Consider the following 24,958-nt stretch of genomic DNA (forward strand, 5'->3'; position numbering starts at 1 on the left):
TGTAGAGAACCGAAGCGTACAGCTGATTGATATCGCTGTACCAGGAGATGCCAGAGTCGAAGAAAAAGAACTGGAAAAAATGACGAAATATCGTGACCTGGCCATCAAAACTGCGCGATTATGGATGAAACGTGTAACAGTGGTACCCATTGTCATCGGGGCACTGGGCACTATGTCCAAAACCTTTGCAAAATACATCTAGAAACTGCAGCTTCCTGCAATAACTCCAGCAATGTTACAAAAAACTGTGCCACTCGGAACATCTTATTTATTAAGGAAGTGCCTGGTTGACACTTAGGATGCTGGTAGCAACCCGCGTCAACCATTAGCACCATCAGTTTGAATGTTCAGTTGACTGAGGTTCATGTTTAATGAATAAAAGATAATAATAATAATAATAATAATAATAATAATAATAATAATAATAATAATAATGTTGGAAGGGATCTTGGAGGTCATCTAGTCCAACCCCCTGCTCAGGCAGGAAAACCTTCAGACAAATGGCTGTCCAGTCTCTTCTTAAAAACTTCCAGTGTTGGCGCATTCACCGCTTCTGGAGGCAGGTGGTTCCACTGGTTAATTGTTCTCACTGTCAGGAAGTTTCTCCTTAGTCCTAGGTTGCTTCTCTCCTTGATTAGTTTCCATCCATTGCTTCTTGTCCTGCCTTCAGGCGCTTTGGAGACTAGCTTGACTCCCTCTTCTTTGGGGCAGCCCCTGAGATACAGGTCTAGAACAGTGATGGCGAACCTTTTAGAGATCGAGTGCCCAAAAACTGGCCCCGCCCCTGCCCCGCCCCGCCCCCACCCCCACCCCGCCTGCCCGCAGGACCACTCACCGCCTCCAGGGCCTGCCGCAGATCGCTCAGCGGCGCCATGGCCACCACGCCCTCTGCCCACGCCCTGCAGCATCAACTGTGCGCGATGGGGCGTGAGGGCAGAGTCTTGTCTATGCTGTCTGGCTGGGATGTCGTTGGCTGCACTGCTCTGCGTGGGCCATGCTCAGGGGCGATTCTCCTCCAGGGGGGCTGCTGGTGAGGAGGGGGTCGTGGGCGGAGGCAAGGCTGGGGCAACGGCACGTGTGCCCACAGAGAGGGCTCCGAGTGCCGCCTCTGGCACCCGTGCCATAGGTTCGCCACCACTGGTCTAGAATTTTCTGTCTCCTGGCTTGTAGCCCAGTGCCCTAATCACTAGGCCAGGGGTAGGCAACCTTGGCTCTTTTATGACTCGTGGACTTCAACTCCCAGAATTCCTGAGTCATAAAAGAGCCAAGGTTGCCTACCCCTGCACTAGGCCAAAATAACTCTCAAACCTACATTTTAGTTGCTTCAACCGTCTAAATCAGTGGTTCTCAACCTTTTTAATGCCGCGACCCCAAACTGGTCGTAAGTCGAGGACTACTCAACCGGTCGTAAGTCGAGGACTACTCAACTAGTGCAGCACCATCTGCAGAATGGGACTTTTGGCGGGCTCAGCAGGGCAGAGACAGTTTGGACAATTCCTATTGGCTTTTGAAAGCCAATAGAATTAGACTCTATTCAAGAGAGTCTATTCTATTGGCTTTCAAAAGCCAATAGAATAAAAGGGAGTAGCACAGCTAAGAAAAGGGGGGGAAAAAATGGCGGACTGCGTTGTTTGGCGACCCCCGTTAAATGGTCGTTCGACCCCAAATGGGGTCCCGACCCTCAGGTTGAGAACCACTGCTCTAAATACATTCTGCATGTATAGATTTCCACAACGGTTCAATGTCCTGGGAGCAGAAGGAGTGAAACAGAGGGACATAAGATCTATTTTAGGGGTTCCGGGGAAATGAAATGCATCTAGCAAGCAGTGGTTGCAGATTTATCTTTTTTCAAAAAGGTTGTCTGAAATGTTGGCCTGCCTATTGTGTCCAAATCATCGTTAGCAGCAAGGAAATGACTGCCCCGTTCTTGGTATTTAGCAAAAAGGCTGCAAGCCAAGGAAAGCATTTTCAAGAGTTATAAAAACAGGATTTTCTCCGCCAAGGATTAGGACTTATTTCACCACTGGAGCCTCAAATTGCTGTCCCCACCAACTCGACTGAGTGCTGGCAACCTTGGTGAGGCCAAAGAGAGAAACGGAGCATGTCGGGGGGTGGGGGTTAAAGAAGTGTCACTTCGACTCCCAAATTTCACCGATCCTTTGGAGCATGCAATAACGGCGTCAAAGGTTGCCCAGGCTATGGGGTTTCTGGCAGGCATACATAGTTACAGGTAGTCCTCGACGTACGACCCCAGTTTCCGTTGCTAAGTGAGACGGTTGTTAAGTGAGTTTTGCCCCGTTTTTAGGATTTTTCTTGCCACTGTTGTTAAGTGAATCACCACAGCTGTTCACTTGGTAACATGGTCGTCAAATGAACTTTGCTCCCCCATTGACTTTGCTCATGACAAGTCGCAAAAGGGGGTCACATGACATCCCGGGGACACTGCGACCATCATAAGTATGAGTCAATGTGGGAAAGGGAGAGAAAGAGACAGACAGACAGACAGACAGACAATCCAGGAGATAGATCCAGGAGATGATAGATAGATAGATAGATAGATAGATAGATAGATAGATAGATAGATAGATAGATAGATAGATAGATAGATGGATGGATGGATGGATGGATGGATGGATGGATGGATGGATGGATGGATGGATGGATGGATGGATGGACAAATAGACAGACAGATGGACAAATAGACAGACAGACAGACAGATGGACAGATAGATAGACAGACAGATAGATAGACAATAGACAGATAGACAGACAGACGGATAGATAGATAGATAGATAGATAGATGATAGATAGATAGACAATAGACAGACAGACAAATAGACAGACAGAAAGATAGACAGATAGACAGATAGATAGACAATAGACAGAGAGACAGACAGACAGACGGACAGATAGATAGATAAATAGATAGATAGATAGATAGACAGACAGACAATAGACAGACAGATAGACAGATAGATGGACAAATAGACAGACAGACAGATAGATAGATAGACAGACAGAGAGATAGACAATAGACAGATAGATAGACAGATGGACAAATAGACAGACAGATAGACAATAGACAGACAGACAAAATATATTAAATCAATAGTAAATAAAGACATTCCAGCACAGCTAAACTCAACCCAAGGCAACACCTAACATCGGATGTTCTTGCTGGACACTTGCACCCAATGCATTCACACAACCACTCCACTTGAAGCTTACCCGAGACTTTCGGAATCAAACACCCGGTTCAGGTCACAGTCTATATATCGGCAGCATTTTTCCACAGCTGGGGGGTTAGCCAGGAAAGGCCGTACCTGCACCCCGGCTCTTTCAATCTCTGCTCCGTCTTCCTGCCAAGATTTAACCAGGAACACCCCGGTCAGCTCATTGCCGTGTGTGCCGCCAAAGATGGCAATTTTTCGGACGGGGGCATCTTGTAGAATTTGGCCAGGATTCATCCCGCTGGTCGGCTGCCACCAGCCCAGAAAACCAGGCAGGAAATTATTCAAAGGAAATCAAATGTTTTCACAGCTAGAGGACTTTGGTCTGCCCGGATGGGGGCCGGGAAGTGAAAAACTGAACCTCTTTCCAACAACTCTTTTCAGCTCGTAGAGTTTTTACGCCACACCCTCCCTGCTATATTTGGAGAGTTACGTCTCGAAGCAAACTTGGAGAGAAGCAACTGGAGGTTTTGTTTGTTTTTTCTTCCTCTTTAGACTCCAAGAGGAAAGAAAATCTACCCAGTTTTATTTCAGGAGTTTGGATGCAAATAATATCAGGGAGATGAAAAGACGGGGCGGCTTAAAGAATGAGAAGCAGGCCTCGGTTTACGAGCAGAATTTCCATGGGTTAAACAAGGCGGTCGTTAAGTATAATATAATAAAGTTGGAAGGGACCTTGGAGGTCATTCTAGTCCAACTAGAAGTATTACTACCACTCTACAAGGCCTTGGTAAGGCCATACTTGGAATACAGCATCCAGTTTTGGTCACCACGATGTAAAAAAGATGTTGAGACTCTAGAAAGAGTGCAGAGAAGAGCAACAAAGGTGATCAGGGGACTGGAGGCTAAAACATATAAGGAACGGTTGCTAGAATTGGGTATGTCTAGTTTAATGAAGAGAAGGATGAGGGGGGACAGGATAGCAGTGTTCCAATATCTCAGGGGCTGCCCCAAAGAAGAGGGAGTCAAGCTATTCTCCAAAGCACCTGAAGGCAGGACAAGAAGCAACAGATGGAAACTAACCAAGGAGAGAAGCAACCTAGAACTACGGAGAAACTTCCTGACAGTGAGAACAATTAATCAGTGGAACAACCTGCCTCCAGAAGCGGTAAATGCTCCAACACTGGAAGTTTTTAAGAAGAGACTAGACAGCCATTTGTCCAAAATGGTGTAGGGTTTCCTGCCTGAGCGGGGGGTTGGACTAGATGACCTCCAAGGTTCCTTCCAAGTTTACTACTATTACTAGTTATAACTGTGTAAAACCCCCTGTTCAGGCAGGAAACCCTATACCGTTTCGGACAAAGGGCTGTCCAGTCTCTTCTTAAAAACGTCCAGTGTTGGAGCATTCACCGCTTCTGGAGGCACTCGGTTTAATGACCAGGGTTGTTAAGCGATTTGTGGCGGTCGTGGCGGCAGCCTGACGATCGCGGGATTGAAATTCAGGTGCTAGGCAACTGGCGTGTATAGTATTGATGAGGTTTCCTCCGTCATGGGGTCACGGGATTGCCACACGTGGTCTTCCCAGCCAGCTTCTGACAAGCAAAGGCAATGAGGGAAGCTGGATTCGCTGAATAACCATGTGGTTCAATTAGCATGGCAGTGATTCACTTAACAACCGTGGCCAAAAAAAGGTCATAAAATCGGGCACGACTGACTGAACAACTACCTTGCTTAACAACGGAAAACTGGCTCCCAATTGTGGTCACAACTTGGGGACAATCTATATATCAACTCTGTCGGCCTGTCTGATCTATTTATTTATCATCTATAATCTATCTATCTATCCATCATCTATCCATCATCTGTCTTTCTGTCTGTCTGTCTGTCTGTCTGTGTCTATCTATCTATCTATCTATCTATCTATCTATCTATCTATCTATCTATCTATCTATCTATCTATCTACCCTCTCTCTTTCTATCTCTCCATCTATTATTTATCTATCAATCAATATCTATTTATCTATCATCTATCAATCTGTCATCTTCCTGTCTATTATCTATCTATCTGTCTGTCTCTTCTATCTATCTATCTATCTATCTATCTATCTATCTATCTATCTATCTATCTATCTATCTATCTATCTCTTACCCTCTTTCTCTTTCCATCTAGTTATTTATCTAAATATCTATTTATCCATCATCTATCAATCTGTCATCTTTCTATCCTTTATTATCTATCTGTCTATCTATCTATCTATCTATCTATCTATCTATCTATCTATCCATATCTATTTAACTATCTATCATTTATCAGTCTGTCATCTTTCTATTCTTTATCATTTATTTATCTTTCTATATCTATCTCAATCTATCATCTATGACAGGGATCCCCAATCCCCAGTATTGGGCCACAGCATGCCAGCAACCGGTCCGCACAAACAAGCAAAGCATCCCATCTGTGGGATGCAGGCAGCACATAAAACCACGCACCCTCTGGTCCACGGAAAGACCTCTCTCCACGGAACCGGTCCCTGGTGGTGCCCAAAAGGCTGGGGACCTCTGATCTATGATGATAAAAATGAGCACAAAAGAGCTTTCTCTCACTTTGCAATTTGACTTTGCACAATCACGAGGGAGCTGATTGGGTCCAGAGGTCTAGAGAAATATGCTGCCACACTAATAATGTGTCACGTGTGTGTGTGTGTGTGTGTGTGTGTGTGTGTGTTTGCGTGTGTCAGAGAGAGACAGAGAGAGAGATTGAAGACCTTTGTGCCAAAGCTACCCCTTAAAAATGAAGCCAAACAGCACCTAAGTTTCACCTGTGACTTTCCCCACGACTTTGGGGGAACGACAACCGAGCACCCCCCAAACCCAGCCCTGGCGGGCAAAAATACACCCAGATTGCAAGCTAAAGTGGGCCTGATTGCACAACTCACATTTCTCCTGCCCCCCTGGAGTCAAACTCTGTTGCTGGCTGTGCCCTCTCGCCCCGAGGACAAGGGAAACACACAACTCAGCAAAAAAAAAAGGAGAGGGGAAACAATTCTTCCATTGTTTTGCCCGATTGCCCTGGGAATCGCACAAATAACTTGCATATTTTTCAACCCGCGGCGAAAGAGTGAATATTTGAAAGTTTTGTTTTCCCTCTCTTCGCAGTATGGAGCGGGGACTTTTTAAAAAAAATAAATAAAATAAAATTGAGCATACTGTGCATGGCGTTGGAGGCATAACACGAAAAAGCTGAGCTCAGGATAGTTCCCTGGGAATCTCCTGTATAAAATAAAACAGTCCCTTTAGTTGAGCTTGACCTCTGATGACTTCAAGGTCACCACCTTGTGGTGGGGGGGGGGTTCAGCCACATATTACAAGTACAGTTAGTCCTCGACTTACAAAAGTTCATTTAGTGACTGTTCAAAGTTACAACAGCCCTGAAAAAAAAGTGAATTATCACCATTTTTTTTTTTACATTTATGAACTGCATTGACAGTTGCAGCATCCCCGTGTTCAGGGGATGAAAATTCAGACCCCTTGGCAGCTGACTCGTATTTATGACGGCTGCAGCGTCCCTGTGGTCACGTGATTTACATTGGGATGCTTGGCAACTGACTCATATTTATGACAATCGCACTGTCCCGGGGTCACCTGATCCCCTTGGGCCACTTTCTGACAAGCAAAGTCAATGGGGAAGCCGGATTCACTTAACGACCGAGTGACTAACTTAACAACGGCAGGGATTCACTTAACAACGGTGGCAAGAAAGGTCGTAAAGTGGGGCAAATGTCTCACTTACTGACAGAAATTTTGGGCTCAACTAAGGTCGTACGTTGAGGATTATCTGTATTTATGACGGTCGCAGTGTCCCGGGATCATGTGATCCCCTTTGGTGACTTTCAGACAAGCAAAGTCAATGGGGAAGCCAGATTCACATAATAATAATAATAATATCCTGCTACGATATCTGTAATATCATCAAACATCCACATCTGCCTATCCCAGGTCCTTGGGAAGGACTCGATAGGTAGACAAAAATGCCACATCCAGTGTGAACATCTGGCTGACTGTGCAATGATAATAATATAATAATAGAATAATAATATAATATATAATAATATAATAATATCATCATCATCATCATCATTGTACAGCTGATTGATATCGCTGTACCAGGAGATGCCAGAGTCGAAGAAAAAGAACTTGAAAAAATTATGAAATATAGCGACCTGGCCATCGAAACTGCGCGATTATGGGTGAAACGTGTAACAGTGGTACCCATTGTCATCGGGGCACTGGGAACTATGTCCCAAAACTTTGCAAAATACATCAAGAAACTGCAGCTTCCTGCAATAACTCCAGCAATGCTACAAAAAATTGCGCTACTCGGAACATCTGGTTGACACCCAGGATGCTGGTAGCAACCCTTGTCAACCATCAGCACCAGTCAGTTTAAATGTTGATTGAGTTTCACGTCTAAATAATAATAATAATAATAATAATAATAATAATAATAATAATAATAATAATAATAAACCCCCAGTGAGGCACTACCTTGACGTGGTTGTGGGGCTTGTGTACTCTGAGGAAGATGAGAGCTATGCCAGAGGTTCAACCATACTGGACAGGTCTCATCAGAGGAGTCAGACAAAGAGTGTCTCTCCCATAAAAAATATGGTGAGACGTAAATTTCAGAATGCCATACCGGCTCGGACGTCGCCCGGGTTAACAAGGTCCGCGCTAGATATTGGAGTTCCTGGATATCTGGTGAAAAATGGGTTACAGGACTCAGGACTGTTGGCTGAGCAACCAGGGCCAGCAGCTGCAGAACTACTGGAAGAAAAGGTGTTTACCCGTCGCAGATACACAGTGATGGAAAACAAAGAAATAATGATCTGTTACTACAGATCAAGTCCAACAAGAAGAGGATATCTAAAACGAATGCACCAATTCTGGAAAGAACAACATCCAGAATCAGAAATAACAGAACAGAGACTAGCAGATCAACGCCGATTTATAACACGAAATAAAGTATTCACAGAAACAGAATTGGACGAACTGCAAAGGTTTACCCAGGGCAAAGAAATCAAAGCCTTACCAGAAGTAATTCAGAATGTAGAGGCAAACCAGGGGGAGTTGGCAGTGAAGGAATCCAGCAGAGATATACAACTGTTCTCATTTGGAAACCAGGCACCTCTTCCTCAGGAAGAACAAAATCCTCTAACTAAAGAAATAAAAGAATTGAAACAAAGAATAACTGAGCATCTAGAACAGCACAAAAACAACAGAATAAGGCTGCCTGCATTGAAGCTTGTTCCAAAGAAACAGCTAGCACAAGCATTAAAAGATGCAAATACTGCAATAGCAAGTATAAGCACCAATTCACTGCAAGAAACAAACCAACTAATGTACAGCACAGCTGCAGTTATAACAGAATACCTGGGGTGCAAAATCAACAAAGAAGAAAAACAAACAAACAGTGCACCAGAAAAATGGAAGGTTAGACTAGAAAATAAGATCAGCAAGTTAAGATCACATGCAAGCAAGCTAGAACAGATGAAAGAAAAGAAGCTGAAGAACAAGAAGACCAAAGAATACCTAATCAAGAAATACCACTTAGAAACAAGGAAGATCAAGGAAGCACTGGAAATAATAAAGCAACAAATAACAGCTATAGCCAGGAAAATCAGTAGATATGAAGCTCGAATTGCAAACTATAGGCAGAACCTCCAATTTCAATCCAATCAGAAACGTTTCTACCAATCCATCAATGGAGAAACTGCAAGGAATCAGTCAGTACCTGACAAGGAAGAAACAGTGCAGTTCTGGAAGCAGATATGGGATAACCCAAAGAAATACAACAAGGATGCGGCTTGGTTAAAAGAGGTGGATGCAAATAAAACAGAAGTTGAAATGAAAGAACTAGTAATAACAACAAAAATGGTAGAAAAAAGAGCAAAGAAAATCAAAAATTGGTCAGCACCAGGTGAAGATGAACTGCATGGGTTTTGGTTGAAACATCTAACTGTTATACACCCACTCATTGCCAAACAGTTCAACAATATACTACAAGGAGGAGAAATTGAAAAGTGGCTAACAACTGGGAAAACCTACCTAATAATGAAAAATCCAGCAAAAGGGGCAACACCAGGTAACTACAGGCCAATTACCTGCTTACCAACAACTTTCAAATTACTAACTGGTGTGGTAGCTGATGCAGTACAACAGCATCTAGTTGAAAACAATCTCTTTCCACCTGAGCAGAAAGGAAACCGCCCCAATAGCAGAGGAACAAAAGATCAACTCCTAATAGACAAAATGATCTTGGAAAACTGCAAGAGAAGGAAGACCAACCTGAATGTGGCATGGATTGACTACAAAAAGGCATTTGACTCTCTGCCACATGATTGGATAATAAAGTGCCTAGAAATAACAGGAGTCAGTAGAAACATCAGAAAATTTGTGCAAAGATCGATGGCACAATGGAAGACACAGTTGCAGATCAATGGTGAGAGGCTGGGAGAGGTTAATATCAAGAGAGGAATATTTCAAGGAGATTCATTATCACCATTACTATTTGTTATTGCACTGTTTCCTCTGTCAACAATACTGAATAACTCAGGACATGGCTATCAAACATCAAAAACATCTGCCAGACTATCCCACCTCCTTTATATGGATGATCTGAAGCTGTATGGAAAAACATCATCTGAAATAGAATCGCTGCTCAACACTGTCCGTATATATAGCCAAGATATTGTAATGGAGTTTGGCTTGGACAAATGTGCCACACTTACTATCAAACAAGGAAAAATAATGAAAACTGAAGGAATCAAGATGCCCCACGAAAATAACATTAAGAGTCTGGATGAGGAAGAGTACTACAAATACTTTGGTATCAAGCAGAACTAAAAGCAATGGCAGACCAGAAAAATAATGACAATGAATCATGCCCTTCATCCACGCAGTGACATTGATAGACTTTATCTACCAAGGCAAATAGGTGGGCGTGGAATGCTACAAGTACATCAGATGGTTGAAGAAGAAAAAATGGCTTTGGAAGAATATCTGAAGAACAATGATGAAGATGCACTGAAATTAGTATATCAGGAAGGCTTACTGACTACTGGAGAGACCAAACTGGCCTACAAGAAAGACCAAATGAAGAACAGAATAGAGGCATGGGAAGACAAAGCACTACATGGCCAATACATTAAAAAAATAGCTGGGAAAGCAGATAACAATAAAACCTGGCAATGGCTAAATTAAACTGCTCTGGGACTTCAGAATTCAAACAGGCAAGCACCTGCAACATAACACCCCAGACTTAACAATTGTCGATAAGAAAGACAAAAAAGTCTGGATAGTGGACGTGGCAGTGCCTGGAGATAGCAGAATAGAAGAGAAAGAACTGGAGAAGATAACAAAATACAAAGACCTACAAATAGAAATAGAAAGACTGTGGCAAAAGCAAGCAAGGGTAGTACCAATAGTCATAGGCTCCTTGGGTGCAATCCCAAAACAACTGGAGCACCACTTGAACACCATTGGCATTGACAAATTCGCTATTAGTCAATTGCAAAAGGCGGCCTTACTAGGAACTGCTTCCATCCTGCGACGATATCTGTAATACCATCAAACATCCACATCTGCCTATCCCAGGTCCTGGGTAAGGATTCGAGAGGTAGACAAAATGCCAAATCCAGTCTGAACATCTGGCTGACTGTGCGATGATCGATAATAATAATAATGGTGGTGGTGGTGGTGGTGGTGATGGTGATGGTGATGATGATGATGATGATGATGGAAGGAAGCTTGGAAGTCATCTAGTCCAACATCCTGCTTAGACAGGAAACCCTATACCATTTCAGACAAGTGGTTGTCCAGTTTCTTCTTAAAAACTTTCAGTATTGGAGCATTCACAACTTCTGGTGGCAAGCTGTTCCACTGGTTAATTGTTCTCACTGTCAGGAAATTAATTCCAGGTTGCTTCTCTCCTTGATTAGTTTCCACCCGTTGCTTCTTGTCTTGCCTTCAGGTGCTTTGGAGAATAGGTTGACCCCCCCCCCCTCTTCTTTGTGGCAACCCATGAGATATTGGAACTTAACAAACATGTTATTAACTTCACCAATGCGGTGATTCACTTAACCACTATTGCAAGAAAGGTTGTAAAGTGGGGCAAAGCTCACTTAACAACTGTCTCATTTAAGAACAGAAATTTGGCACTCAGTTGTACTCATAACTCAAGGACTACCTGTAGATTCCTACTGCTTTTTTTCAGGAGCGTGAAAAGTTGTGCTTTTTAAAAGATGTTAAGTCTTATGGAATTCAATAATCTAGCTTAGAGCTTGCAAGTCTCTCGCGCCATTCAAGGCGTAATCAGATTTAAACCTTAGATTTTTTTTACAATCCTTAAATTAATTGTATGTAAGCTGAACGATGAGCGACGGGAGCAAAAAATAAGCTGAAGCTGCCAGTTCATTACATCTGATAGATGTTGTTTATTTCAGTTACATCCCTTTTCTTTTTTAAAAATTTGTAGAAAACCTGCTCAATCATTGATTAAACAAGTTAGCTGTATTTGATGCTAAGGTACTGTTACTGCTTACTTATTTCCAAGGCTGTTAATTAACAAATCTCGAACATCAAAGCAATGGTGAGCAAGTGGAATAATGCAGCCCTGTGAACAGAACAGAACAGAACAGAATAGAATAGAATAGAATAGAATAGAATAGAATAGAATAGAATAGAATAGAATAGAATAGAATAGAATAGAATAGAAAACATGGAATGGAATGGAATGGAATGGAATGGAACGGAACAGAACAGAACAGAATAGAATAGAACAGGGCTTTTCAACCTTTTCACCCATTGTACCACTTTTAGGATATGGCCAACATCTGAATACCACCAGTTGCCTAGCAAGGGGTCAAAAACCTGATGACCAAAAAAAAAAAAAAAAAAGGAAAAAAGTGATAAAGTACAGGTAGTCCTTGACTTACAACAATTCACTTAGTGACTGTTTGAAGTTACAATGGCACTGAAAAAAGTGCCCCCCAAGCCACAGCTGAGCAAGATACCTGCCTGCCCACCCAGCGGTGCTCTTCCTCCTGTCCGAGGTTTTCATTGTTGTGAGCATTTCTGTTGAGGATTGGCAGCGGGGGTGGGGTGGGGGGTGTTTGGTTTTTATTCCCCCCCCCCGTCTGCTGGGTGGTTGCAGCAGGTTTTGGTCACTTCACATGACCCTGGGACACTGTGACCGTCATAAATATGAATCAGTTGCCAAGCATCTGAATGTAAATCACAAGACCCTGGAGAGGCTGCAACGTTCCAGCTGATCGGCGCTTCTTCTGGGCTCAGCAGAAGCACCAGGATCAGCGCCGAGCTCCAGCTGGAGCCTGGCGCTGATCCTGGCGCTTCCGCTGAGCCCTGACAGCCCTGCAGCTCCAGCCGTCTCTCGCTCAGGCTTGTGCGGTGCTGCCACCGGTTCAGCTCATTCCTTCCCCCATTACCACTTTTCTAGGATGGTCGCGTACCACCTGCCAGGTGCCAATGTACCACAGGTGGTACCTGTACCACTGGTTGAAAAGCCTTGATCTATTCTATTCTATTCTATTCTATTCTATTCTATTCTATTCTATTCTATTCTATTCTATTCTATTCTAAATTCTACTAACCCGGTTGTTGAGTGAATCCGTTTTCCCCATTGATTTTGCTTGTCAGAAAGTTGCAAAAGGGGATCACCAGGAAACGTCACCCGTCATACATATGAGTCAGTTGTCAAGCATCCAAATTTTAAACAGGGGGATGCTGCAATGGTCGTAAGTGTGAAAAATGGTCATAAGTCACTTTTCTCAGTGCCGTTGTATCTTTGGTCACTAAATGAACTGTTGTTAAGTCAAGGACTACCCGTATAGCAACTCTATTCCATTTTTGTCTAAATTTTCTTCCCCCAAAGGCTGAGATTGTTTTAGCTGGACAAATCGTTCCCGTTCCTTATTTCATTCAAAACTCAACAGCTTTGTCTGGAGAAAAGTGCGACTCTAAACAGATTAAAACCATGGAAACCTCTATTCATTCTTGAAACATGTTGGTTGCATCCAAGGGAGATTTAATTCTCACACATGTAGCCAAATCCACTGGTAGACAGAAGGCCTGAAGTTAGCTAAGAGTTACTGTAGATCATTAAGGCCTCATTAATTAAGGAGATGACCCAGTTTGAAGTGGCTAACAATTCTTTTCAGCGTGGAATTTTGTGTAGGGCTCTTTACCCTTAGTGTGAGAGAGACAACAGGAATTCAGTCCTGGTCTGTTTGATACGGATTCTGGTCCCTTTAATTTTGGGATCCGTAGCTTAAAAGGGAAAAAGAAACACCATTTGAAAAGGGATATTTGGGATATAGGTTATCTAAGTAGATGCATTCACATAATGGTTAAATCCTAAAATGCAGATTTTTAATCAAAGAGAGAAGCAGCCTAGAACTAAGGAGAAACTTCCTGACAGTTAGAATAATTAACCAGTGGAACTCCTTGCCTCCAGAAGCGGTGAATGCGCCAACACTGGAAGTTTTTAAGAAGAGACTGGACAGCCATTTGTCTGAAACAGTATAGGGTTTCCTGCCTGAGCAGGGGGTTGGACTAGATGACCTCCAAGATACATTATTATTGTTGTTGTTGTTGTTATTGTTGTTGTTATTGCTGTTGTTAGTATTGTTGTTATTGTTATTGTTGTTAGTATTATTATTTATTGCTATTTATTATTGTTGTTATTATTATTATTATTATTATACACATATAATTTATTTTTCTGAGCCGACTCCCAAAATGTGGATTATAGATAGTCCTTGACTTATGACCCACAATTGAGCCCAAAATTTCTGTCGGTGAATGAAGCATTTGTTAAGTGAATTTTGCCCCATTTTATGACTTTTCTCCCCTTTATGGATTACTGCATTGTCGTGGCGAAGGGGCTTGCGTAACTCAATGAAGCTATAAGCTATGCCGTGCAGGGCCACCCAAGACGGACAGGTCATAGCAGAGAGTTCTGACAAAATGTGATCCACTGGAGAAGGAAATGGCAAACCACTCCAGTATCTTTGCCATGAAAACCCCATGGACAGTACTAAAAGGTAAAAGATATGGAGTCACTGAAGCAGTAGGTGTGAATTTAAATGGACTCCAGAAGATGGTAGAGGACAGGAAGACTTGGAGGAACATTGTCCATGGGGTCGCGATGGGTCGGACACGACTTCACAATTAACAACAACAAAAATGACTTTTCTTGCTATAGTTAAGTGAATTTTCATCCCCTGACCATGGGGCTGCAATGGTCCTAAGTAGGAAATTAGGTCATAAGTCACTTTTTTCAACGATCTTGCAACTTCAAACAGTCACTAAATGAATGGTTGTAAGTTGAAGACTACGGCTGAAATGCAGCCATTCTCACAGAGGTTGTGGCTTGCTGAAAAAATTGTATTAACGGCCGTTTTTCTCAGCCAGGCACCTCTGAGATGTTTATTATTTATTTTATTAATAAAATTTATATGCCGCCCAATCCCTCTGGGAAATAAAATCCCCATAATTTCCATCCACAGGGGCTGTTGCTGGCTGAGAGCGATAAGCACATGTTGTTGTTGTTTTTTTTAAAAAAATAGCTGTGTTCGTATAACACACCTTAGCAGCTGTGCAGGGATCAGCTTGGGAAGCTTGGTGAATGTTCATCTTTTCTTTTCTTCTTTTTTTTTTAATCTTACAAGTTGCACAAACCCATCCTGTTTGGTTAGTTTCATGTTGCCTGGATGGCACAAATCCCAAAGAGTGGATTAATTCAGTATGCAGGCTGGGTGTCATTGCTTGAATGCAGCCATTGTTTCAGATTTCCTGCAGCCTTCTTTGCATTTTAACTGCAAGAAGATGGGATAACAAGGCAATAAGGAGAGTAATAGAAATAATCCACAAGGACCATGTAAAAAATGTCAGGTTCTCACTTAATAATTTTTATAGGGAGTTGGTGAGGATAAAAAACAGCAGGAGAGAAAGTTTAATGAAGAGAAGGAGGAGGGGGGATATGATAGCAGCCTTCCAGTATCTCAGGGGCTGCCCCAAAGAAGAGGGAGCCAAGCTATTCTCCAAAGCGCCTGAGGGCAGGACAAGAAGCAACGGATGGAAACTCATCCAGGAGAGAAGCAACCTGGAACTAAGGAGAAACTTCCTGACAGTGAGAACAATTAACAGTGGAACAACCTGCCTCCAGAAGCTGTGAATGCTCCAACACTGAGCAGGGGGTTGAGCTAGATGACCTCCAAGGTCCCTTCCAACTTTATTTTATTATTATTAACAACCTGCCGCCAGGAGCTGTGAATGCTCAAACACTGGAAGTTTTTAAGAAGAGACTGGACAGCCATTTGTCCGAAATGGTATAGGGTTTCCTGCCTGAGCAGGGGGTTGGACTAGATGACCTCCAAGGTCCTTCCAACTTTATTAATATTATTATTATTAGAGGGGAGGCAGGCATCTTTTCTGGTCCAAAATGCATAAAGAAAAGAGGTAAAATGAACCAAGAAGGAGTAGTAGGTTTTACAGCCTGCCTCTGAAAGATGCACAGTGGACTGTCTCAAATTAAAAAAAAAAAATCAAAATTTTGGACTGTCTCAAATTTTAAAAAAAGATCGAAATTGCATGGACAGGAATCCAGACACGACTCACCAGACTGTCAAATAAATCAGTGTTTATCTTGGCAAATTTAAGTGGAGGGGGAATTCTGGGAGTTGTCCACCCATCTTAGAGCATGCTGGCTAGGGACTTTTGGGATTTGAAGTCCACCCATCTTAAAGTTACTAAGAGAAACACTGAAGAAAAAAAACCCTGCTTCCCAGAAAAACTCAATTCCCAGCCTGCATTTGGAGCTCCATCGCCAGGAAAAGTTCAGATGGACAAGTTTTGCAAACTTTCGCCCAGTGACAAAATATTGCTAGAAGCCCCATGCAGAATGTATGTAAGTGGGCAAAAAAAGGACTAAGAGATTTGTTTCTTTTGTTTTTTAGCACTCCTAGAAAAAAAAATTGCCTCTCGTTTTAAGAATACAGGTAGTCCTTGACTTACGATCACAACGGAGGCCAAAATTTCTGTCGCTAAGTGAGACATTTGTTAAGTGACTTTTGTCCCATTTTACAACCTTTCTTGCCTAAGTTGTTAAGTGAATCACTGCAGTTGTTGAGTTAATAACATGGTTGCTAAGTGGATCTGGCTTCCCAATTGACTGCTTGTCAGGAGGTCACAAAAGGGATCATGTAAGCCCCGGGACACAGCAACGGTCGTAAGTATGAAAAACGGACCTGAGTCACTTTATTCAGTACTGTTGTGACTTTGAACAGTCACTAAACGAAAAGTTGTAAGTGGAGGAGTATTGGTGGTTTGTTTAACCTGGCCTGAACTATGCTGAGACCAAATGACATCGCCTGTGTTGTGACATTAATGGTCACATAACGTGAATGTTGAAAAAAGAGAAAAGTGAACATGAGCTGAATCCTGTTGTCGGCTATGACGTCACCCATATGACATCGTCACAGTTTATCACCCAGTCTGCCAAGCGTAAGCCAGGATGTGCAAACCAGAATGCTTGGATTCAAACCCAAATAAGCATTCTTGTGGCACAGAGTTCCCTTCAATTGGTGTCCTGCTTAGTGTCCACATTGCTGGACAGTCCCCTCTGGAGTTCCTTTCGCCACCATCCTCCTTGGCGAATCCTCTCTGGGGGCCCAAAGCAAACAAGCTGAGATTACGGGGCCACATTTGGCCCCCGTTGACGCCATTGTTTTTCTTCCTTTGCAGATCGTTTATTTTCTTCTCTTCCTTCTTCATCCTTCTTTCCTTCCTTTTTCCTTTCCTTTTCCCTTCCTTCCTCTTTCTTTCTTCTATCTTCCTTCTTTCCTTTTCCTTCCTTCCTGTTTCCTTCCTTCCTTTCTTTCTTTTTCTTTCCTTCTTCCCTCCCTCTTCTCTTTCTTTTTCTTTCTTTCTTTCTTTCTTTCTTTCTTTCTTTCTTTCTTTCTTTCTCCTTCCTTCCTTGTTTCCTTCCTTCCTTTCCTTCTTTCCTTTCCTTCCTTCCTGTTCTTTCTTTCTTTCTTTCTTTCTTTCTTTCTTTCTTTCTTTCTTTTTCTCCTTCCTTCCTTGTTTCCTTCCTTCCTTTCCTTCTTTCCTCCTTTCCTTCCTTCCTGATTTCTCTTTCTTTCTTTTTTCCTTCCTTCCTCCTTCTTCTCTTTCTTTCTTTCTTTTTCTCCTTCCTTCCTTGTTTCCTTCCTTTCCTTCTTTCCTCCTTTCCTTCCTTCCTTTTCTCTTTCTTTCTTTTGTTCTTTCTTTTTCTTTCCTCCCTCCCTCGCTCTTCTCTTTCTTTTTCTTTCTTTCTTTCTTTCTTTCTTTCTTTCTTTCTTTCTTTCTTTCTCCTTCTTGTTTCCTTCCTTTTCTTCCTTCCTTCCTGTTTTCCTTCCTTCCCTTCCTTCTTTCCTTCCTGTTTTCTTTCTTTCTCTTTCTTTCTTTCTTTCTTTCTTTCTCTTTCTTTCTTTCTTTCTCTTTCTTTCTTTCTCCTTCCTTCCTTGTTTCCTTCCTTCTTTCATTCCTTCCTATTTTCTCTTCCTTCCTTCCTTCCTTCCTTCCTTGTTCTCTTTCTTTCTTTCTTTCTTTCTTTCTTCTTTCTTCTTTCTTTCTTTCTTTCTTTCTCTTTTTTTTTCTCTCTCTCTCTTTTTCTCTTCTTCCTCCTCCCCCTCTGCCATTTTACTCCTCAATAGCCTCTTCCTCCCAGAGCCTGAGGAAACAGGAGTCCTTCCTCATTTTTTCTTTCTTCTTCTTCCTCACCCCACCAATCCCGCCATTCCTACCTTGAGGCCCCTCATGTCCCCAGGACGGTTTCATCACCATCACCACCATCATCAACAACATTTATTTATTTAAATTTATTGACCGTCTGACTCCTGTGGACTCTGGGTGGTGCACCAAACTCGAAAGATAGAAAAAGAGTGAAAAATATTTGCGTATCTCCCCCCCCCGCCGTGGCACCATTTTCCCGCCATTTTCCCTCCTTCCCTGCCATCCATCTTGGCTCCTTCCCCTCCTGGACCACCCTTCTTCTTCTTCCTGATCAGTTCAGATTTAGACTTTCCTCTCAGAAAGGAAAGCAAAGCTTGTCACCTGCCCCAACCATTTTTATTTTCAAAAGCAAAACATTTACATTACTGGGATTATTTCAGATAAGCCCGTGTGAGGAGAGCTTGACAGGATCTGAAGCAAAGAGACAGACAGTCAAGAAAGCTAAAATTATCCTTAAATCGATAAAGGGTCAGATTTTTCTTGACATTTCTCCCTCCAAACTCTAAGCTGTGATAATTTGTGGCTCTTTCCACCATTTTTACATGTACCTGAACCAGAGGCTTCCATCTCTGGTGTTGATTAACCATGGTTGGACAAGGAAACCAGAACTGGGTTCAGGCTGCAAAGCCAACAATTGTGGCTTATAAATCATGGGGACTAGGTTTACAGGTTTTGTTAAAATACAATTCTGTCTGTGCTTCTCTCTATCCATAGTAACTACAGAGCCCTTTTGTGAGGGAGATTGGCAGTTTCAAAATTTGATAAATAAAATAAAAAGTATAACTCAATCTATCTTCTATCTATCTATCGATAAATCGATTATTTCTCATTTCTCAATCACTTAAAACTTGATAAATAAAATAAACAAAAATCTATCATGACTAGCTATTACCTGTCTGTCTGTCTGTCATCTGTCATCCATCCATCCATCTTTATATCCATCTCTCATTATTTTTACCATTATCATTTGTTTATCATTATATATTTTATTTTTATTTACGGTATTTATTTGTCAAATTTAGTTATCGCCAATCTTCCTATTAGAGAGACTCTATCATTGATCATTAATAATGATCAATCATCTATCTTGATCTTTAATCTATATATCATCCATCGTTCATTGTCTTTTATTATCTATTAAATTACCTGTTCCTCATTACTATCATTATCTATTATCTATCATTATCGTTATGAGCGATCTAATATCTGTCTGTTATTTTAGTTTCTTCTGAGTAGCTTACCTCATAGTTATATAAAACTGCAATTATATATATTTTATATGCATATTATATATGTATGTATGTATGCATACGATGTATATTATTTAGCTAAGATATTGAAATTATATATATATATATAATATATTTTATAGCAAAATAAATAAATAACTTCATTCTGTAATAACAGCTTTTTTTAAAAAAAAAGTTTAATCACATGTACTTCAGCACTGTTCAAAGAGGTAATACCACCCATTTAAAAGGATGTTTTAAATTTTAAGTTCTCTAAATGGAAAATGTTTGGCTTTTTTTCCAGAAGAGTATCTAAAGTATTTTAGGCTCTAGAGACCAGCAGATTTCTTCTCCTCACCCGTTTCTTTTAGGAGAAGAACACTTTAATATTGAAATTATTGATCCCATAAAAGCCCCACTCTTGCTATGAAAACGAATCATGTTGTTTTTAAAAAAGCCATTATGTTTATGTTGTGAACAGACAAAAATAGTTTTGTACAACTGTATTAGCAAAACAATATAATGTAGTCACTAAATTATTAATTAAACTAATAAAAAGGTTAAAAAAAAAATCAAGACATTTAAAAAGGGCTATGAGCTTTTCCTACAGCATATTGCTGAATATTTTCATGTCTTTGGTGCTCCAAAAGTTGACAAGAGGGTGCAGATTGGAAGAAATCTAAAGAAAACAAATCAAAAAGTTTTAATTTGGTGGCAACTGCCATTAGTTTCCCCACTGAAATATCTAGAATCGCTTTATTCCCACAATATTGTCGAGAGCAGAATAGGATTGCATGATTAAATAATCCTAGATTCAGTATTTTTAGATAATGGCAACTCAGTGTGTGCAGGAGAGGTCTATAGTAGGAACTTAAAATGCAATTGCGTTTTTTTTTTCAGGTGCTGTTATCTAGAAATAAAAACATGAAGAGGAATTTCACTGACAGTTCTTTGATGCGTAGTACAGCAGGTATCCATCTTTTATTGGGGTGGAATTCAGGATAACATAGTTGGAAGGGACCTTTGAGGTCTTCTAGTCCAGGGGTTTTCAAACTTGGCCCTTTTATGACTTGTGGACTTCAACTCCCAGAATTCCTCAGCCAGGCATGCTGGCTGAGGGATTCTGGGAGTTGAAGTCCACAAGTCATAAAAGGGCCAAGTTTGAAGACCTCTGTTCTAGTCCAACCCTCTGCTCAGGCAGGAAACCCTATACCAGTGGTGGCAAAACTATGGCACGGGTGCCAGAGGCGGCACTCAGAGCCCTCTCTGTGGGCACACGCACTGTCGCCCCAGTCCTAGGCCTTCAACTGGGTTTTATAAAACCTTTTCATTTTAGGCCTCTGCCGCTGTGTGCAAAAAAAAAAAAAAAAGGTTCAATCAATCAGTTAATTTCAACTTCTCACGGGAAAAAAAAAGATCTTGCAAAGTTGGAATTGATTGATTGATTGAACTTTTTAGTTCCACCCAATCTAACGTTACCACTGCAGCCACGCCCAGCCAATAGGCCACACACACCCGGCACCCGATGATGCATAAGTGGGTTTTGGGTTGTAGTTTGGGCAATCGGTCTCTAAAAGGTTCACCATCACTGCCCTACACCATTTCAGACAAATAGTTGTCCAATCTCTTCTTAAGAACTTCCAGTGTTAGAGCATTCACAACTTCTAGAGGCAGGTTGTTCCACTGGTTAATTGTTCTCATTGTCTTGAAATTTCTCCTTAGTTCTAGGTTGCTTCTCTCTTTGAGAATAGAATAGAATAGAATAGAATAGAATAGAATAGAATAGAATAGAATAGAATAGAATAGAATAGAATTACAGGATAGAATAGAGTAGAGTAGAGTAGAGAAGAGAATAGAATAGAATAGAATAGAATAGAATAGAATAGAATAGAATATTGAGAATATAGAATATTATTGACAATAGAATAGAATATTTATTGAGAATAGAATAGAATAGAGTGGAATAGATTAGAATAGAATAGAATAGAATAGAATAGAATAGAATAGAATAGAATATTTATTGAGAATATAGAATATTATTGACAATAGAATAGAATATTTATTGAGAATAGAATAGAATAGAGTAGAATAAAATAGAATAGAATAGAATAGAATAGAATAGAATAGAATAACAGAGCTGGAAGGGATCCTGTAGGTCATCTAGTCCAACCCCCTTTCCAAGCAGGAGTCCCTACACCATTTCTGACAGATGTCAGGCCAATCTCTTCTTGAAAGCCTCCAGTGATAAAGTACCAACAACATCTGAAGGCAGTCTGTTCCATTGGTTGATTGTTCTTACTGTCAGGAAATTTCTCATAATTTCCAGGTTGCTTCTCTCCTTGATCAGTTTCCATCCGTTGCTTCTTGTCCTGCCTTCAAGGGCTTTGGAGAATAGCTTGACCCCCCTCCCTTCTTTGTGGCAACCCCTGAGATATTGGAACACTGCTATCCTGTCACCCCAGTCCTTCTTTTTATTAATACCCAATTCCGACAACCGTTCTTTATAAGTGTTAGCCTTCAGTCCCCTAATTGTTTTTGTTCGAAAGAGTTATTATAATTTCCAACCAATGACCAGCAAAATGAGTGGAATGAGCAATGTTATTTAAGGCTTTAGGTTGCAGTGCATGCAAAAGGGGATCAAACACCTCCCCTGTTGCATCCTGTTCAGTCAGGGGACAGTTCTGTAATGCAAATAGTCCTGGATTTATGGCCACAACTGAGAACAGAATTTTCATTCATTTTCATCGCTTCTGTCTGATTTTACGATCTTTTTTTGCCATGGCTGTAATGGTTCACTGCAGTTGTTAAGCGAATCATTGCAGTTGTTAAGTGAATCACATGGTTCTTAAGTGAATTCAGCTTCCCCACTGACTTTGCTTGTTGGAAGCTAGCTGGGAAGGTCACAAATGGGATGCTGCCACTGCTATAAATACATCCCAGTTGCCAAGCACCCAAATTTTGATCATCTGACCCTGGGGATGTTGCAATAGTTGTAACAATGAGGATTGGTCATAAGTCGTTTTTTTCCAATGGCGTTGTAACTATGGAAGTCACTAAATGAATGGTTGTAAGTTGAGAATTACCTGTATTTCTCCCATTCTCCTCTTCCTATACTTAATTTTCCCTGGGAGAAGAAGTACAGATAAACACGCTGCACACGGTTTTTAAATTGTGTTAAATCTCTCCCCAGTTGCAGGGCATCCATGGGGAGCATCAAAAAGTCAAAATAGTGGCTGCGACTGTATCATTAAAAGCCAGACTCTTTTTTTTTTTTATCTTTGCAACACACATACAAAGGGGGCTGGGACTTCAATCACCATTTTACCTTTTTTAACACCTTCCCACATACATACACACCTTTTAGGGGATGCCCCATCAGAATTTACTCTCCTTACACGGGTGACTGTGTAATCCAGAAAAGCGATGTGCTCAATTCTTATTTTATCATATTTTTCATGGGTGGAATAACAAACGTTTTCTGAGTAGATTTCATGCATTGATCCATATTAATGACGAACTAACCATAACTGTTTGGTTATTAGAATATGCCGGAAAGCAGAAGGGAAGATGTTAAAAAATGGAGAGCCTTAGCCATTATAACAAACCTTTATGAAAAATTCACAGAGGATTTTTTTCCCCCCCCCCCATTTCTTCCACCCTACTATTATCTCTCCCCTCCTCTCATTTTTCCCTTGTGCAATGACTATCAGACACATTCGTAGACAAGGGATCACGGTCTTTGTGCCATCCCTAAAAACAACTTCACTTTGTGTGGGTTGATTGATGGGAGAAAGGGATTTTCAGCACAAATTCCCAGGATACCTTGAGGGGAATAACAACAATTACAGCTACAACAGTATCAGCAATAAAACAACGTAATAAACCCAAATGGACAACAACCCGCTAATAAAACGTGACCAAACTGTAAATCAGCAATGAGAATAATTATGGAGGGTGTTGAAAATGCCCCAGGCAGATAAGAAAGAGATTTTTGCCTGGTGGCAAAAATGACAACCAGAATGGACACCTTCTCAATAGACATTAATAATACTGATACTATTGAATTGGTAGCATGGGAAGTATAGAGTTCCACTGAGCGAGGAGGCTTTAGTCATCTTTAGTCAAGGTCAGACAGAAATGATAAATTAGGCAGATATATATATAAACAAACACTTGGAATACGGCATCCAGTTTTGATCACCACGATGTAAAAAAGATGTTGAGACTCTAGAAAAGAGTACAGAGAAGAGCAACAAAGATGATTAGGGGACTGGAGGCTAAAACATAGAAGAAACAGTTGCAGGAATTGGGAATGTCTAGTTTAATGACGAGAAGGACGAGGGGCGACACAATAGCAGTCTTCCAGTATCTCAGGGGTTGCCCCAAAGAAGAGGGAGTCAAGCTATTCTCCAAAGCGCCTGAAGGCAGGACAAGAAGCAACGGATGGAAACTGATCAAGGAGAGAAGCAACCTAGAACTAAGGAGAAACTTCCTGACAGTTAGAACAATGAACCAGTGGAACAACCTGCCTCCAGAAGCGGTGAATGCTCCAACACTGGAGGTTTTTAGGAAGAGACTGGACAGCCATTTGTCCAAAATGGTATAGGGTTTCCTGCCTGAGCAGGGGGTTGGACTAGATGACCTCCAAGGTCCCTTCCAACTTTATTATTATTATTATTATTAAATCAATTTGTTCGGATTCCAAATGTTTTAATGAAATGCTACAAAGAGTTCCATTCAGATCCTTTTGTATCTCCTGAATGGACGAGATTCCAAATGCAGAGCAGTTCTCCAAACAGGGATCTACTCCTTTCCGATGAATGAGCTGCAGTGTGTCCCTGTCACACCACTGCCACATTCATGCAAATTGCACATTGGGATGCCAGGATGCGTGCTTCTGAATATACAGGTAGTCCTCAATTTACGACCACAGTCTTGTGGAAAACGAAAGGACTCTTACGAATTCCAGAGGGTTTTAGCAGAGAGATTTATTGTGCAGGTTCAGAAGCAATAGCAACAATTAATTCTCAATCCCAAGGGCGGGTTCAGACTTCAGTTTTATACCTTCCCTTTTTTTCCCCCTCAGGAACAAAGGAATACACATTGAAATACACATTGTAATACAATAGGTTCGTTTCTCACTGGTATACAATGGAGAGTTTGCTACATACATTGTATCCAAGTGCAATGCGCATTAGGTTAGTCACATACTACTAACACAGCACTATTCCAGTAATTATGCAGACACATCATTATTCTAGTGATTGTTCATTATTCCACATTAACAGCTGAGCCCAAAATTGCTGTTGCCAAGCAAGACAGCTGTTAAATGAGTTCTGTGTCCCGTTATACGACCTAGCTTGCCACCGTTCTTAAGGAAATCACTGCGGTTGTTCAGTTTGGTAACGCCGTTGTTAAGCGAATCTGCCTTCCCCGTGGACCTTGCTTGTCAGAAGGTTGCAAAATGGGATGACCTGACCCTGGGACAGTACAACCCGTCATAAATATGAGTCGGTTGCCAAGCATCTGGATTGTGATCACATGAGGATGTTGCAATGTTCATAAGTGTGAAAAACGGTCACTAAGTCACTTTTTTCAGAGCCATTATAACTTTGAACCAAAGGTGCTTTTCCAGGAGGCAACTGTTTTTCTTCGAAAATGTTTTGCTTCTCATCCCAGAAGCTTCTTCAGCTCTGACTGGCTGGTGG

At 41.4% G+C, this 24,958-nt stretch overlaps 2 protein-coding genes across 2 annotated transcripts in view; one reads left to right on the top strand and one right to left on the bottom strand.

The window, feature by feature from the left end:
• ASPA (aspartoacylase) overlaps positions 1-3,593 on the bottom strand; it is a 24,492-nt gene extending 20,899 nt beyond the window's left edge. The window contains exon 1 of the mRNA XM_039366834.1: positions 3,230-3,593. Within this exon, the coding sequence (XP_039222768.1) occupies positions 3,230-3,468 (239 nt within the window). The 5' untranslated portion in view covers positions 3,469-3,593. The remainder of the gene's footprint in view (positions 1-3,229) is intronic.
• LOC120318775 (spermatogenesis-associated protein 22-like) overlaps positions 1-24,958 on the top strand; it is a gene marked incomplete at its 3' end in the record, with an annotated part of 46,234 nt that overhangs the window by 10,444 nt on the left and 10,832 nt on the right. Inside the window, exon 2 of the mRNA XM_039366833.1 lies at positions 20,151-20,220. Within this exon, the coding sequence (XP_039222767.1) occupies positions 20,175-20,220 (46 nt within the window). The remainder of the gene's footprint in view (positions 1-20,150; positions 20,221-24,958) is intronic.

This window comes from Crotalus tigris, unplaced genomic scaffold (assembly GCF_016545835.1).
Source record: "Crotalus tigris isolate CLP2741 ecotype Arizona unplaced genomic scaffold, ASM1654583v1 scf7180000020428.64018, whole genome shotgun sequence".
In the NCBI taxonomy this organism is placed as follows: domain Eukaryota; kingdom Metazoa; phylum Chordata; class Lepidosauria; order Squamata; family Viperidae; genus Crotalus; species Crotalus tigris.